Source organism: Electrophorus electricus, chromosome 1, assembly GCF_013358815.1.
Source record: "Electrophorus electricus isolate fEleEle1 chromosome 1, fEleEle1.pri, whole genome shotgun sequence".
NCBI classification, from domain to species: domain Eukaryota; kingdom Metazoa; phylum Chordata; class Actinopteri; order Gymnotiformes; family Gymnotidae; genus Electrophorus; species Electrophorus electricus.
The window spans coordinates 25,525,123-25,538,799 of NC_049535.1; the positions used below are offsets into that span (position 1 = coordinate 25,525,123).

General features: G+C 41.4%; 2 protein-coding genes across 5 annotated transcripts; both read right to left on the minus strand.

The window, feature by feature from the left end:
• Positions 1–142: 142 nt before the first annotated feature.
• On the minus strand, positions 143–5,024 carry si:ch211-120g10.1 (butyrophilin subfamily 3 member A3). Of its 4 annotated transcripts, none has more exons than XM_027006624.2 (10): positions 4,906–5,024; positions 3,079–3,148; positions 2,500–2,598; positions 2,227–2,328; positions 1,881–2,015; positions 1,544–1,681; positions 1,381–1,432; positions 1,248–1,274; positions 1,140–1,166; positions 143–1,058 (listed from the first exon to the last, which is right to left on the minus strand). In XM_027006624.2, exons 2-10 carry the CDS (start codon positions 3,136–3,138, stop codon positions 499–501), a joined length of 1,200 nt encoding a protein of 399 aa, XP_026862425.2. In that variant the 5' UTR covers positions 3,139–3,148; positions 4,906–5,024; the 3' UTR covers positions 143–498. The 4 variants fall into 4 exon arrangements, with proteins under 4 accessions (XP_026862425.2, XP_026862424.2, XP_035387744.1 ...); XM_027006623.2 differs by having other exon boundaries at positions 3,079–3,153; XM_035531851.1 differs by lacking the exon at positions 4,906–5,024 and adding an exon at positions 4,596–4,733 and having other exon boundaries at positions 3,079–3,153.
• Positions 5,025–6,793: 1,769 nt separating this feature from the next.
• si:ch73-364h19.1 lies at positions 6,794–13,289 on the minus strand. Its single transcript, XM_027006626.2, has 6 exons — positions 12,859–13,289; positions 12,300–12,409; positions 9,307–9,405; positions 8,970–9,140; positions 7,666–7,831; positions 6,794–7,542 (listed from the first exon to the last, which is right to left on the minus strand). Exons 1-6 carry the CDS (start codon positions 12,932–12,934, stop codon positions 7,511–7,513), a joined length of 654 nt encoding a protein of 217 aa, XP_026862427.2. The 5' UTR covers positions 12,935–13,289; the 3' UTR covers positions 6,794–7,510.
• Between the last annotated feature and the right edge of the window lie 388 nt (positions 13,290–13,677).

The window sequence follows — 13,677 nt, forward strand, 5'->3', positions numbered from 1 at the left end:
GTCTTGTTAACATACTTTAGAGTTTTTATGGCCATATGTAAACTGAAGGTTCCAGTAACATAAAGTGAATTTAAGCTTACTGCCTATGATCATTTAGCATGTCTAGAACTCTACCCAGGAAAGTTCAAACAGCACAATAAAGTGAATTTCCAACATAAGTGAATTTATTCAGATTCACTATTCACAAAGTATCATGGCAGGATTACTGTCCCACACCACATGTACACCTCCATTTACCATATAAACAAACTTGTTAGATGGACAAGAAGGTAAGCAGGCTGCTTTCTAATAAGGTGCATACAGCAAGCAGCAGTACAGTAAATACAACAGAAGCAGCAGCAATGGTAGCCTGTAACCAAACTGGGTGCTCAAGAGCTGGTGTTCACAGAGCTATGGATTTGTCATTCCCTAGAAGACTGTTATTACCAGTGATCTAATTAATATAAGGAGTGCTGTGATGAGCTAAAGCCATGGGTCTGGCTCAAATCAAGGACACCCTCAGCCCCACAAACACATGCCTGGACACAGGCATTGGCTCCTATCACCCGGCGACCGGATAATAAGGTCCTTTGCCATCTCCACTGTGCCGAAGAGGGGGAAGAGTTTCTCGTCGAAGCTCTCGTTGTACGTGTAGATATGGGCGTGGCTCTCTGCATTGTAGAAGGACAGCTGGCCCTTGTCGTAATCCAGGTGGATGGCCACCCTGCGGGGGATGAGGCTGGCAGGCAGGGCTGTGAAGGGCACGGTCAGAGCCTTGAGCTCGGAGCCTCTCTCCAGTCGCAGGGTCAAGTAGCCTGTATGTGTATTGAGGGACTTGAAGCCCTTTCGCAGTGCCGATTCCTTGGCCACACCCAGGCGCCAATCCATTTCTCCCACGTCCGCCTCCCAGTAGCGGCGGCCCGAGCTGAAACCGTCTGCCGCCACCGCGCACCACCAGCCATCGAAGCGCTGGTGGTAGTTGGGAACATCTTGGCGGTCAGTGCCACAGCGCATGCGTTTCTCGTCATCTGAGATCAGCAGGTCCGGGTTGGCAGTGTCCAGGTCCAGGGTCACCTCCACTGTGGTTGGGCAAACAGGCTAGAAGTGACATTCTGTACATGGATCTTATGATTTAACTTCAGAGTTCATTGATGACTTACCTGCAGCCTTGGAGATCCAGTCCCATACTAGTAGTAAGGAAAAACATGCTTAATTTCACAATATAAATAAGGATGATGATAAAGATCATAATCACTTGTCTGACTTACCACTTTGAGGAATGTAAGGAATTGCACCTGAAAATAATAATTTAAAAATATAATGTACCTCATTTTAAAAATAGCATTTCAATTTTTTTCAAATAATTAATTTGAAAAAAGAGCAAAGAACAAGTCCACCTACCTATTTTCTGACTCTTCTGCTTCCAAATGAGCCACTGCTGGGGAATGTACTCCTGAAACACCAACAATTCAGTTAGAAACCTGTCATGTGAAAACAAACAGATTCACCTGCTGACCTCTGCCCCCTCTGTGTGTCTCGCACTCTCTTGTTGGTTCTTTTGCACCTTGTTCAGCTCTTTCAAAAGTAGGGCCCAGAAGACCAGCTCCATGGCAGACTGCAGAGTGGCCAAGTGACCTCGTCTCCACTGCTTCTCCAGATCCTCCAGTGCTGCCACCACCTGCTCCCCTGGCCACACACTCTGCTACGGAGAGAGGAAGAGAAAACGTGGGTGTAGGCTGACCCACACCAACCTCTGCCACAAAACATACAATGCAAATGCTGAACATTAAGCTGTATGCTCAGTCAATTCAAGCCCCTATGAGAAAAAAAACTGTCCTCTGTTTCAGGCAGAGATAAAGTAGGAGAGAAAATGTTTAATTTTGATCTTTAGACATGTTTACCTCTGGCTGTGCCCTCAGGTCCTTGGTCCAGTTAAAGATGAGCGTCTTTGCGCTCTCAACATTTTGCTCGCTGCTCAGAGCCAGCTCCTTCCAGTCACCCTTCTCTGGCCAGCCATCAGTCTGCACTGGCCTTTCCTGATGGGGCCACATTTCAATGCGAAGTTCATACACTTATATGCATGTTATTGACTAATATAATGTAGATGATAAGATGTTAATTCAAAATGGCTACTAGTCTACGATGGAAATGCACTTCAAGAAGTTCAGTTTACTTTTCATGTTGTGTTGTGTGGTCCTAAGTGAAGCTGTATAAGTGGCATGCCTACATATGTCTGTAGTGCTCTACCTTGCTCTCCAGCATGGAGGCCCACTCCAGTATGACAGCCCTGCAGGTGACTGAGGGCCAGATATCTTCAGAGCTGGCAATGTGCTCCAGCACTTCCGACCTCTTGGGTCCAACCAGGCACAGGATTGGATTAATATCACTGTTCATGGGTGATTTTATGCAGTACAATTCTTTTTCTCAAGGTACATTTTTCACTTTCACATCCATTTTGTGTCTATGACTGTTAAGGCTGTGTTCTGTAGTGTGTGGATGGTGTGTTGTGTATTACTCTACCTGGCACACTCTGCTCAGGTCTTTGGCCAGGCATACAATGAACTGCTGGTTGTCGTCCAGGAGCTCTCGCTTCTCATTTTTTGCTTTCTGGCGAGATTCCTGCTCACATGGATTCCGTGGGTTTCAGTGAAAAATACATAGTGTAGCAATAATGATTTAGCTAAGTAGCATACAGCAATGGTGAGAGGTGTATTCTGAGAAGCTAGTCTAATGCAGACCATCAATGTCACTCTGAAAGACTTTCTGTTTCTAACAAAGTTTCTAAACCTCATCATAATGCACCTCACGCCTGCGCCTCTTCTCTTTTCCTAAATTTCTACCCCTCAAACTCCCAGTCTGATTTGCAGTTATCAAACTAGTAACCAAAACCACCCAAAAAGACAGTTAATCAAGCTGTTATGCAATCTAAAAAACCACTGAAACTTGCACATACAGTGACATATCCCACACAATCATTCCTAACTCTGGGCTTTATTCTGTTGATTTTACTGTGACTGACTCCCTCAGCTTGTAAAATGTCTGAGTTACTTTGACATAGTTTAGGCATTGGTAGAAAAACTCTTCAGGTTTTTCAGGTACCTTAAACTTGACTGTGATGTTCTTAGCAGGCTCAACAAGGAACTGAAGACACTGCATCATCTTGGCAGCTCTGCACTGAAATAACCCCCCAAAAGCAAAACATGTCTGTTGTAATCATAAGGACACAGTAGCAATATATGTTAAGAAGTAATCTTTCTGAAGAACTCAAATGGAAGGTGATACATGATGCTTCATGTGTATTGTACAATAATAATTATACAATACCTTTCTTTAAGATTAGCAATTGATTTACAGTAATCTGCATGGACCTTTGTTTGTTTTGATACAATGATATGTCCATGGTTCCAGTCAGATAAACTGACAGAACCAAAAGATTAAAAAGGCTATTACAGGAATGGTTTTCAATCATTTGTCTTTTAATCACTAAACATTAAACAGACTTGCAATGCATGACTGCATCTCAGTCAAAACAATCAGAATAAAATTTTAAGGTCAACTTGCCCATATATGTCAGCTTTTTTCATGGTTTACATTAAATTAAACTGGTATTAGGCTTTTGGAGAGTAGAATAGTTATGTCCGAGGTAATACTAATAATAATAATTATGAAACACTTGTAGATTACAAAGTCCAAACTAAAATAGTTCATGATGTGTACCGGGGTGATTTGAAAGCCCTAATACATAAAAATATTATGGTTAATTATTAAATGGGAATAAATTAAATTAATTAAATTAATACATTAAATGGGAAATGGTTAGTGAAAAAGGGATTATTAAAAGATGCAGTTAGGCTTAAACTTAAGAAATTAATTTGCATGAAACTTCATAAATAACATTATTTACAAACTTTTCCCCCATTGGTGCATATTCATTAATATAAGATAAAGCCTCAAGCATGTTCATTTCACCTTCCTATGAAGTGCTAGGTAGTCAATGGCTTCATTAATGTATAGGCGTATGACTTTAGGATTTTGGGTCATTTGAGGTCAGTCTGTACCCATTAAAATTTTAAGATGGGGGCTTAAAAGTCTTACGGAGGCAAGACTGCAAACCCTGTTGTCATCACTTGGCAGTCTGCACTTGATCTGAGACAGCATGGCACTCTGCAGAGGACTAGCCCAGTAGGTTTAAAAAAAAACTGTCTGAAGGCCTATCAGAGTACCTGAGATAATGAGGGAGGAATTAATTTATCACACCAGTGCAGAACAACTCTGCTCAGTTTTATCTCCACTCTAAATAATGTAAAATTACATGCAGAGTTGAAAACATTTTACTCTTTCAAAAAAGAAAATGAGTAAAATGCAGCATCTGCTTTCTACTATGCATTAAAAATGACAAATAACTATTTTTAAATCAACTTAATGAACAGACATGAAAAATGAGATCATATGCAGCTGAAAATATGCAGCTTCTTATATATCATGAAATTGCTACAGCCTAGCTAAAAATACTATTGATATTTATGGATAATAACTTTTAGACAACCATTTTACAGCTACCACGACATTTTAGGAAACGCAAGTAATTGATCTAATTGATTATACCCTCTACCTACCTCTGAGGTGACCCAGTTCAATCCGTCCGGACAGGCAATCGAACAATAAAAATGGAATATGACACTGCGCCACAGCTCAGGAGCCAACATGTATATGGATGAGCCAGTGCCCTTGAACGACATTGCAACGTCTATCGCCCCCCAGGTATTCCGCGTGACATCTCATTGTCACATATGTAAACAGTGCCGTGTTATTTTGGCATGTGTCGAAAAAAATAATACTGCTGCTTTTCTCCGTAAAAATGAACAGAAATTGCAGAAACATTTTGGCATGGCTTATACACAAGACTTTATGCATATAATGTCCTACCTGTAAAGCTGTTCTTTATCCTAAGGTTTAAATCAGACGTCGACAGTACAACTGGTCAGCTGTGCAACTGACAGCGAGCACTGCGGTGAATACTTGACCTTGTTTACATACAGACGCTTCAGTCAGCCGAACATGATTCGGATATTTCCGGATGCAGCGCTCGACGTGGCGGGTAGAGTATCACGCCATGTTTGTTGGGGCTGTACGGGACATTTATACGTGGGTTGTCACAACATTTTAATCGTATTATTTAATTTATGTATTATTTTTGTTGTTGTTGTTGTTGTTGTTGTTGTTATGAAATATTGCTATGTCTCAGTCCTACAGCCTATTGTGTATTATGTCAAATTGCTTGCTTAAACTTCATTGTGATATGACATTTGTAATTAACATAAAAGATTTACTAAAGTATTACACTGATAACTGTAAAATAAACAACACCTGTTAGTATTAGCTAACGCCACTGCTAATATATGTGAATAGGCTATATTATGTCCACAGTATTTTGTCCATAGTGGAGGGCCAGAGAATAAATCAAACAAAGAACTACCATTATTTTCATCATTGCCTTTTCTCCAGTTATTAGAGATCCTTAAACAAGGCAGCTAATCCAAAGGAGCCCTTTTCTGTTTAGGTGCTCTGAACCAGCTCTGAACCAGCCTCTGGACACTAATGAGGTGTCAGAACTGAGCAGCCTCTCCCCACGGCTCTTCACTTTAATGGGTCATGTCCTAGAAGATCAATGACCTGAGCTGGATTGGTGCACTAAGAGGGAAGGTTTAAGAGATTACCAAACTGTGACGTTCCCTGTGTCTTCATTTAGGCCAGAGCTGACACATGTCATTCCCACAGCTATGCCCCTCACCCTGAGGGCTAGCACCAGCTGTGCTGTTCATCAGTAGTGGCATACAGCTCTTTGCTACTTGTCTCTCATTAGGACACCAACCAGATCAGGACAATGGACGCCTGAAGAGCTCTGCTGGAAACATGGCTTCAGTACTTGAGAACTTATTTTGAAGGCAGATAGCCAGCCTGAATCAAGAGGCTGCTTCTGCATATGCCCGCCAGGAGTCGTGATTTGACAAACGCTGACTCAGCACCCCACCCCCAACCCCCTGTGACAGAGAAGCAGCAGACCTCAGAAAGGGGAGGTTTAAGGTGAGTTAAGGGTAATGCCACAACACATTGCAACTCTCCACAAATCACACCTGTACCATTCGTACCGCACCACATTAACTCTTACTTTGACAAGATATGATGTACATAAGTACTACAAATATTAATAGATAAGTAAATTACATATTAATAACTAACATGCGATCACCTTTCACAGTTGTCATTATTTAAGACGTTGTGCTAGATTTACGGCATTTAGCTGATGGTTTTATCCAAAGCAACTTACAACCATAGCTGAGTAGAACTTGAACAACTGACAGTTAAGGGTCTTGCTCAGGAGCCCAACAGTTTCAACTTGGCAGGGGTGGGGCTTGAACTGGCAACCTTCCGATTACAAGTTGAGTACCTTAAACACTTATACTACTGACCCCCCATTCCACTCATTCAAATGCCATCCCACTCATTCCCTGCCCATGGGCATTCAAATTTGTTGAAAATGGATTTTTGCAAATGAGAAACTATTTGTGAATGCAAAGCAAAGCCAACCCATACCAAACTCTAGGTACACTGCTCAACAAAATTGTCATCAAATCTGTGCATATATTTAGGGATGTTAATTAACACAAACTCAGACACACACAACAAGATTTAGTAGGGCAGCTTTAACCTCGGCATGATTCAGTTAAGGAGGGCCCACTGTTTTAATCCAGATTCACATGAGCAGTAGCTTGTTTCCTTTTTTGTTTCTCAGACTAAAATTCTCAGACTAAAATCCTAATCCCCTGATTCGAAACATAATTTCTGAAAGGCTGCTGTCACGGTACCTAAAATATGGTCTGAGAGATCACAGATCAGAAATTCATACTTTATTTAGGGAAATGTTTGTACAAGTTCTCATTTCCTGAAATTGTACAGTTCTTTGATGCACACACTAGTGTACGTGTCATGCTGAGGCATCAGAATTTATAATCAGAAAACATGAGACAATTTCCAAGAGTCAGAAAAATATAAAAGAGGATAACAGCAATGATTCCCAGTTTGTGCTGGTAAATTTCAGACAATGAAAGACAAAATGTAAAAAAAAAAATAATAAAAAAAAAAAAAATAAAATATTAAGTGGCTCTTTGGTGTGAGATGAACCTGCCATCTCAGGTAGTCTCAAGATCACTCTTTACCTCTAGTACATAAAGTCTGTATGTTCCCTGAGATTGCATAGTGATTCAGAGTTAAGCCACATATATCAAGTTAAGCCACATATATCAAGCTGCATTGCGGCTGTTTGCTATTTACACAGCTTTCTTGTTATGTAGTTTTCTGCACATGCCCAGTGCAGAAACGCTACAGTCAAATCCCATGTTTTTCCTGCCCTGGTGTGAAGAGTCATTCGTAAACAAAGCTCCAGTCAGTAGGATGTGCTTCTAACACATGGAAGGTGTGCTTCAGACTTCTGTGTGAGTTGCATAAGGCCTGCATAATGACACCAGTCTCCTCATGGCTCTCGGTTTGCTTTACTCCTTTGGCCTTTGAAAAAAAAAAACAATTGGAGTGGAGGTTACAGTGGAATCTGACTTTGCTCTGCCAGTGTGCCCTGGTGATAGTATATCCAAACTGTGGCTTAATCTGGTTGAGGGGTGTTGTGGGTACCAGGTGAAGCTGTGCTCTGAGGTAGTGCCTCATATAGAGGTAAGGTATCCACAGGAGGCTGAAGGTTCAAAAGAGCATGTGGCACAGCTACCGATGACATGGTGTCAAATGGAATGTCGAGGGACTGAACAGATTGGCGAATGCTCTCCTCGTATGTGGGAGGAGGCTGCAATGAGAAACAGACATGATGAGAAGAGGTTAATCTCTAAAATCCAAAATATATTCGTAAATCTACTCCACCAAAGTAGATTTGTTCCCTTGATGTTATGAAATTTTCAGTCATTTCACTGAAGTTTGCTTTTTGTAAAGGCATTCATGAATTATTTAAAGGATTATGTATATAATTTGCCCAAGGCAGGCAAATTTCTTATTGCTGCTGCCATTATAGAGACCTAATGTGACCTACTATGTCTTCAAATGTAAAAACTTGCTGTAACGCATTCTGCAAGTATTTACATAACAGATTTGCTTAGCTACAATGCTCTCACTTCTTGGCTCCTGCATCATCATGCAGCTGCTCTCAGAGTCTGTCTCTCAGAGAGGTCTCTCTCTCTCTCTCTCTCTCTCTCTCTCTCACTCTCTATTGGGTCTCTCTCTCTCTCTCTCTCTCTCTCTCTCTCTCAGCTGGGCCAGGTTATCTTTTAATACCTCTTATCTAGTAGCCCCAAGCCTACTCTCAAGGCATGTAACAAGGCAGTGCTCATTTCTGGAGTGTAACCTGCAGTCCATGTTCTTGGAACGGACAACATAATTAGGCTAAAGTAATATCCCTTGGTGTGTGAGGGAAACGTCCCGTGAGTGACAGAATGAGGGGGCGGAAGGGTCCACCCACTGACAGGGTCACAGGGAGGAGAGAAAGAGAGAAAAGGACAATAAGCTGCATTCTCCTCTGCTGTTTACTTTTCAGGAGGCTGGCTTTAATTGTGCTTGACAGGCCTTTTTTTCTCCATTAGTTTGTGTGCTCGTGTGTAACTCCTGGCTCATACAGCACACCACAAAATCAACATCAAAGGGCATTGAAATTAACATCCTGTGTGTCATGGCAACAGCGCAGGTGAGGGGTTAGAGCTGCTATTTGTGTGTGAAGATCACACTGTGCTGTCACGCTCCTATGAGTGCTGCGAAACCGAGCAGAATTTACACACCAATTCATTCTTATTTACTACAGTTATAGAGCAGATGGGACCGCTAACTCTGGGCCAGCATTAGGACACAACCACAAGTGATTTGATTATCATAACTGACCCTGGAGGTGAAATGTGCTGAATAACACCTAATCCAGTTGCCATTCCAAAGGGACTCACCTCTGTTGTCATGGGTCCGTTCAGGCCGAAGCGGTCAGCTATCATCATGTGGATCTGCCGCTGCCGGTCCTTTTTGCGCACACTCTCATAGGAGGGTAGACGGGGCAGGGGAGGGTCCAGGTCTGGGAGGCGGTACATGCTGGGCAGGCCAACATAGAACAACTGCCCTGACTGATGAATGGATGAAGAGTTGTGATTGGAGGATGAAGGATATTGACCAGTGGGCAATATGATCATTAGAAATGCAACCACATCAATTATTCTAATATTATCTTATTCACCACAATTTCTAAACATGCCAGTATGTGAAGGGGAGATAGATTTCTTTTAAAGATACCTGAGTGTTTGAGTTGTCATGCCTCGTGGTATGAGGCAGTTCAGCACAAGGTGAGCCCACCAGAGTTTGTCTGCTGCTGTAATACTGAGAAGGGGCCTCCTGTAGAAAGGTTATTAGCATAACTTTAGACAGGCTAACTCTTTTGAAGAAAAAGTACACCACAGAAATCACTGACACAGTATTTAAAGGGCTGCTATATTCATTCGCTGTCAGGCAACAAGAAGACACAGATATGAAATCATGTCCTCTTTTGTGAATTGTCATCAAGTCCTTCCCTGTCCTCACTTCTACAATGTTCAACCCAGACCTTTAGCCAGCCATAAATTATAATGCCATTTAGAGGACCTCCAAATGACTTCCTTGTGGCCACCCGTCCTCATCCCAAACAAGATTATGGCAGGGCACCACTGTATGACCCCGGGGAATTCTGCTGGCCCAGCCGGACACTAGGTGATTACCCTGTACCTAAATGGGAGTCTTTGTGTCCAAAGACAATGCAGTGTCTTACTGTGTCATCCAGGCCCTCAGTAGCCCTCCCCAGAAACTGGCCATTTAAAAGCCTCTTTCTGTTCCTCTCTTGTTCCTCCAGCAGGTACCACTTAATGAGCGTGCTTCGCTTTTACGGCCCCGTATGTCACCAGTGCAGCAGTACAGCACAGTCGTTTGTCAGTTGAGGTGACATGCATGCATGTGAGAGGTGGTGTGAGGTGAAGCGTCTCTTATAGTGTGAGCTCTACTTTCAGTGGGACCTCCTACAGTGCTGGCTTAAGAGATGGTAACAGGGGCTGGTCTGCACTTCTGCAGTCTATAAAACTTGTATAGAGCTGCGTGACAGGGACAGGGCATGTGACGTCATTCACTGTGACACGCTTTGACCTTTTCCACCACCCCTCCTGACAAGGATAGAAGGAAACAAGGTGGCGTTTGGCAAAGGCAAGGTCAGGGGTCACCTTCTCCTCGTTGGTTCACACTTTCAAGAGTCTTGGCTGTTCTAAAAAAAAAAGAGAGAAAGAGAGAGACACCCTTTTGTTTGGCCCCTAATTCAGGCAGTGTGAAAAAGCACAAGCGTGTAAAATCAGGGCTGAAGTCGGGGGAGGACTTTTTCGGTGGTGTGCCTTTTTCAGTGCCCGATTTAAAGTAAAGCTTTTGTCTCTTCATACCTCCCCCCACAACTACAGGAGGGTCTAACTGCAATTCATGGGAAAAGTGCTTTAGAATAGGGGAGGTATAAGTTTGCGACAAAAAAGAAAAAAGTGAAGTCGCCTGACTAAGAGTAAGCATTTCCAAAAGGGTCCTTATGATTATGATTACAGTATTATGAGTTAATTTTTTTTTCATTATGAGTTTACAGCCATTATTGAGGATGGCCTGACAAGAGTTGTAGGGACCAAAATGTGCTTAGAACAGCAACCTGTGTTTCTTCCTGACATGACATTAGCATCTGCCCATTCATTCCAGAGCTAAATATATAGCAGGAGGTGGCCATGTTTTTCCTTTAGATTAGAGGAAGACTAGGGGAGCCTCAATTCTGCCCTACTAAGATAAACACTGGGTCCCTCCTGGGAGCCTGGTAAGATTGACACAAAGCAGGAAGAGGAAACACTGATAATGTTATTGCTCGACTGTGAACTGTGACAGCAGGGACATTTCCAGCCCAATAACATCAAGAATTAAAGTTACCTTTTGATAATGATCTGGGACGAGTTTCCTCTAATCAGATTATAACTGTAAACTGGCCTCAAACCATTGAAAAGGGCGAAACTTCAACCAGCATATGCTAAAGGCCAAGCGAGGAGAAAAAATATCCTTATATTCAAACATTTAAAAGGAACTGTAATCTATTATGTTTTATATCTAACTCTTTTTCAGACCTTGTTTTAGCATATTCCTGCACTGTACAGTGCACTGATTTCCCACTGCCAGCAAAGTGGATTTGAATCTTTAGACAATTATCAAGAAATTCATGAATTGATGCTTTAAAGCGGAAAACAGTGGGAATACTGCGGAGTAAGAAAAACTGGTCTGTAAAATACTGTTAAAAGAAAAAGTCATAAAGCAAGAAACTAAGCATGAAAGGAAAGAAAGAAACCAACACAAAAACAGATAAACACACATATATAACAGAAATATACATTTTTGTTCTACATCACATACTGAAGATATATGTTTATTACACACTGGTAAGATTGGACAATGTTACTTAACACCCAGTTCTGGACTCATTGAGAGTTTCTACACTATTCACACCGCTCTAGGGTCAGATAACCCAACTCTGTTGGACCATCTGTGAGCCCAAGCAGGGCAGAAGAGGTCAGTCAGAACACCAGTACCCAGCAGCATGCTGGGAGTTTCCCTCCTCCACACTTATGGATCTGATTACCCTGTAATGTTTGCCAAGATACAGTATGCTGCTAGTGAACAGACCAATGGGAACAATCAAGCCATTATATCCTGCTTAGTGGAGGATATTTATTTGTGGAGATAACACGTGACATTGACAGCCATGACATATTACTTTCTCCTGCACAGTTCCATTGTGTGTGTAGGGGATGGTGGTGGCAGTAATAGATAATGGTGTAGCTGGAACTATTCGAGAATTGTGCTTCTGGCATCACCAAAAGGTTTGTTATATTTTATGAAAACACAAAAATATTTATTGAGAAAATTCCTTATATTCAGTCTTGTGTAAAAATAGTTATAATAGATTAGATGTATCTGATGTTACACAACTACATATCTAAGTCAAAACATTTGGAATAGTTCCTAAAAACAACTAGAGCAGGGATGTCTCCAACATAACTTTGAAAATGTAATCCACATAATGTTTGTACTGATGCACAAGACAGTTTTTGATCAAACTAAAGGAGTAAATCTTCCTTTAACAAAACAACTCAAAATAAGCCTGACTGGGCTTCTTCACTCTTTTGGACTCTCTTGATTGTGGTTTGAGGATGAAATGTGAGCGAGTGTGAGTAAGAGGAGATGAGTCTTACTAAATCTCCACGTGAGTCCTGATAAGCCCTGACTTTGCAGCAGAGAGGGTCCTTCCGGTAAAGGAGAGACAGCAGCAGCACAATCACCACAAAAAACACCAGACAAGAAACTGAGTGGGGGAAAGAAAGGGACCTCATCAATCAGAGTTAACCATGCTTTTGATGCTTGTGTTAACTGCCATTAATCAGATTATTTGCCAACCTACTGAATGCTAAACAGAAAGGAATAATTTACATACACATTAATAGTATTAGTTATTAAGAAGCAGTAATGTTAGGCAGTTATTGGTCAACCATGTCTATAAAAATACAATAAGCTCATTTTATTGCACTGAATGTAATAATATGTCATCTATATATAGCAGCCTACTAAACATATAACTTATAGTGTAATTAAACAACAACAGCAACAACAACAAGAAACACGTACAGTCCTTATAATGAGACTTTAAAAGAAAGTTAAAATAGTCCAGTCGTTAGAATTATGCTTGGCAGATGAAAAAAAGGTTATAATATCCTACAAATTATATTGTGAATAGCGCGCAAGACTTTCACTTACATGAAGCCACAATGATTGTCAATTGATCCGTGGGGAAAAGTGCAGAGGAGTCTGTTGGAGAAACGGCGGTGGACATCTCCGAAAATGTAAGGTTCTTTAAAATGCCTCGACCCTTTTATGGTAATTAATCATTAAAGTCGGGTTTCAGTTTCTCTATTTCTCCATCTCAGACCGAATAGTGTGAGCCCAAAAAACTTCTTGTTGTTACGTTGCATGTCAGTCACGACTCTCTGGCGATTTTTTTAAACGGCCGTGACGTCGGTATTGGGCAGATTTTGGCATACCCTGAGCGGACGCGCAGTGAGCATGAAAACATTCAGAAGTCCAGCTTTTGAGTACAGTTTTGTTAACCTTAAAATGTCTGATTCCATTTTACAAACTTAAAATTTGAAAATCCACTCTTATAGCAGATGGAGCAGCACGACCCAGTGCGGTTGCTGATGCCACTGGAAAAAGCGTAGTTGTGTGGCATTCCTCTAACGTTTACTGGTTGTCCTGGAGATGAGAGTACTTTGTGCTTTTCAAGTGGGCCGCCTGTTGGCAGATAAATAAATCGCGGTTTTGCTGTGAAATGTTTGATTGAGAGTGGATGACTCCACAGGAAGGGAACCCATTTTTAATGTGCTTTGCCTTTTCCCAAAGTTTTGTGATAGCCTACCAAGTAAAGTTGTGTGATGACAACATAATATCCTTACTGCGGAAAGTTATGCCTTCTTAAGCTTTCCTGAGCAGATATATTTAGGCCTATAGATATGATCAATTTTTAACGACAATTGTTTAGCTAATTTCTTTTTCTTGTAAACACTAATTAAAAATCAT

What these genes read in the sequence shown, in the direction of transcription:
- si:ch211-120g10.1 (XM_035531851.1), bottom strand. Translation starts at nt 4,718, where the DNA reads ATGTCGTTCAAGGGCACTGGCTCATCCATATACATGTTGGCTCCTGAG. An exon ending in TTTTGAAAGAGCTGAACAAG is followed by an intron (nt 1,433 to 1,543) that starts GTGCAAAAGAAC and finishes TTGGTGTTTCAG; the next exon opens with GAGTACATTCCCCAGCAGTG. An exon ending in CTGGATCTCCAAGGCTGCAG is followed by an intron (nt 1,059 to 1,139) that starts GTAAGTCATCAA and finishes GCCCAACCACAG; the next exon opens with TGGAGGTGACCCTGGACCTG.
- si:ch73-364h19.1 (XM_027006626.2), bottom strand. Translation starts at nt 12,934, where the DNA reads ATGTCCACCGCCGTTTCTCCAACAGACTCCTCTGCACTTTTCCCCACG. An exon ending in ATGACAACTCAAACACTCAG is followed by an intron (nt 9,141 to 9,306) that starts GTATCTTTAAAA and finishes TCCATTCATCAG; the next exon opens with TCAGGGCAGTTGTTCTATGT. An exon ending in TCAGAGCACAGCTTCACCTG is followed by an intron (nt 7,543 to 7,665) that starts GTACCCACAACA and finishes TTTTTTTCAAAG; the next exon opens with GCCAAAGGAGTAAAGCAAAC.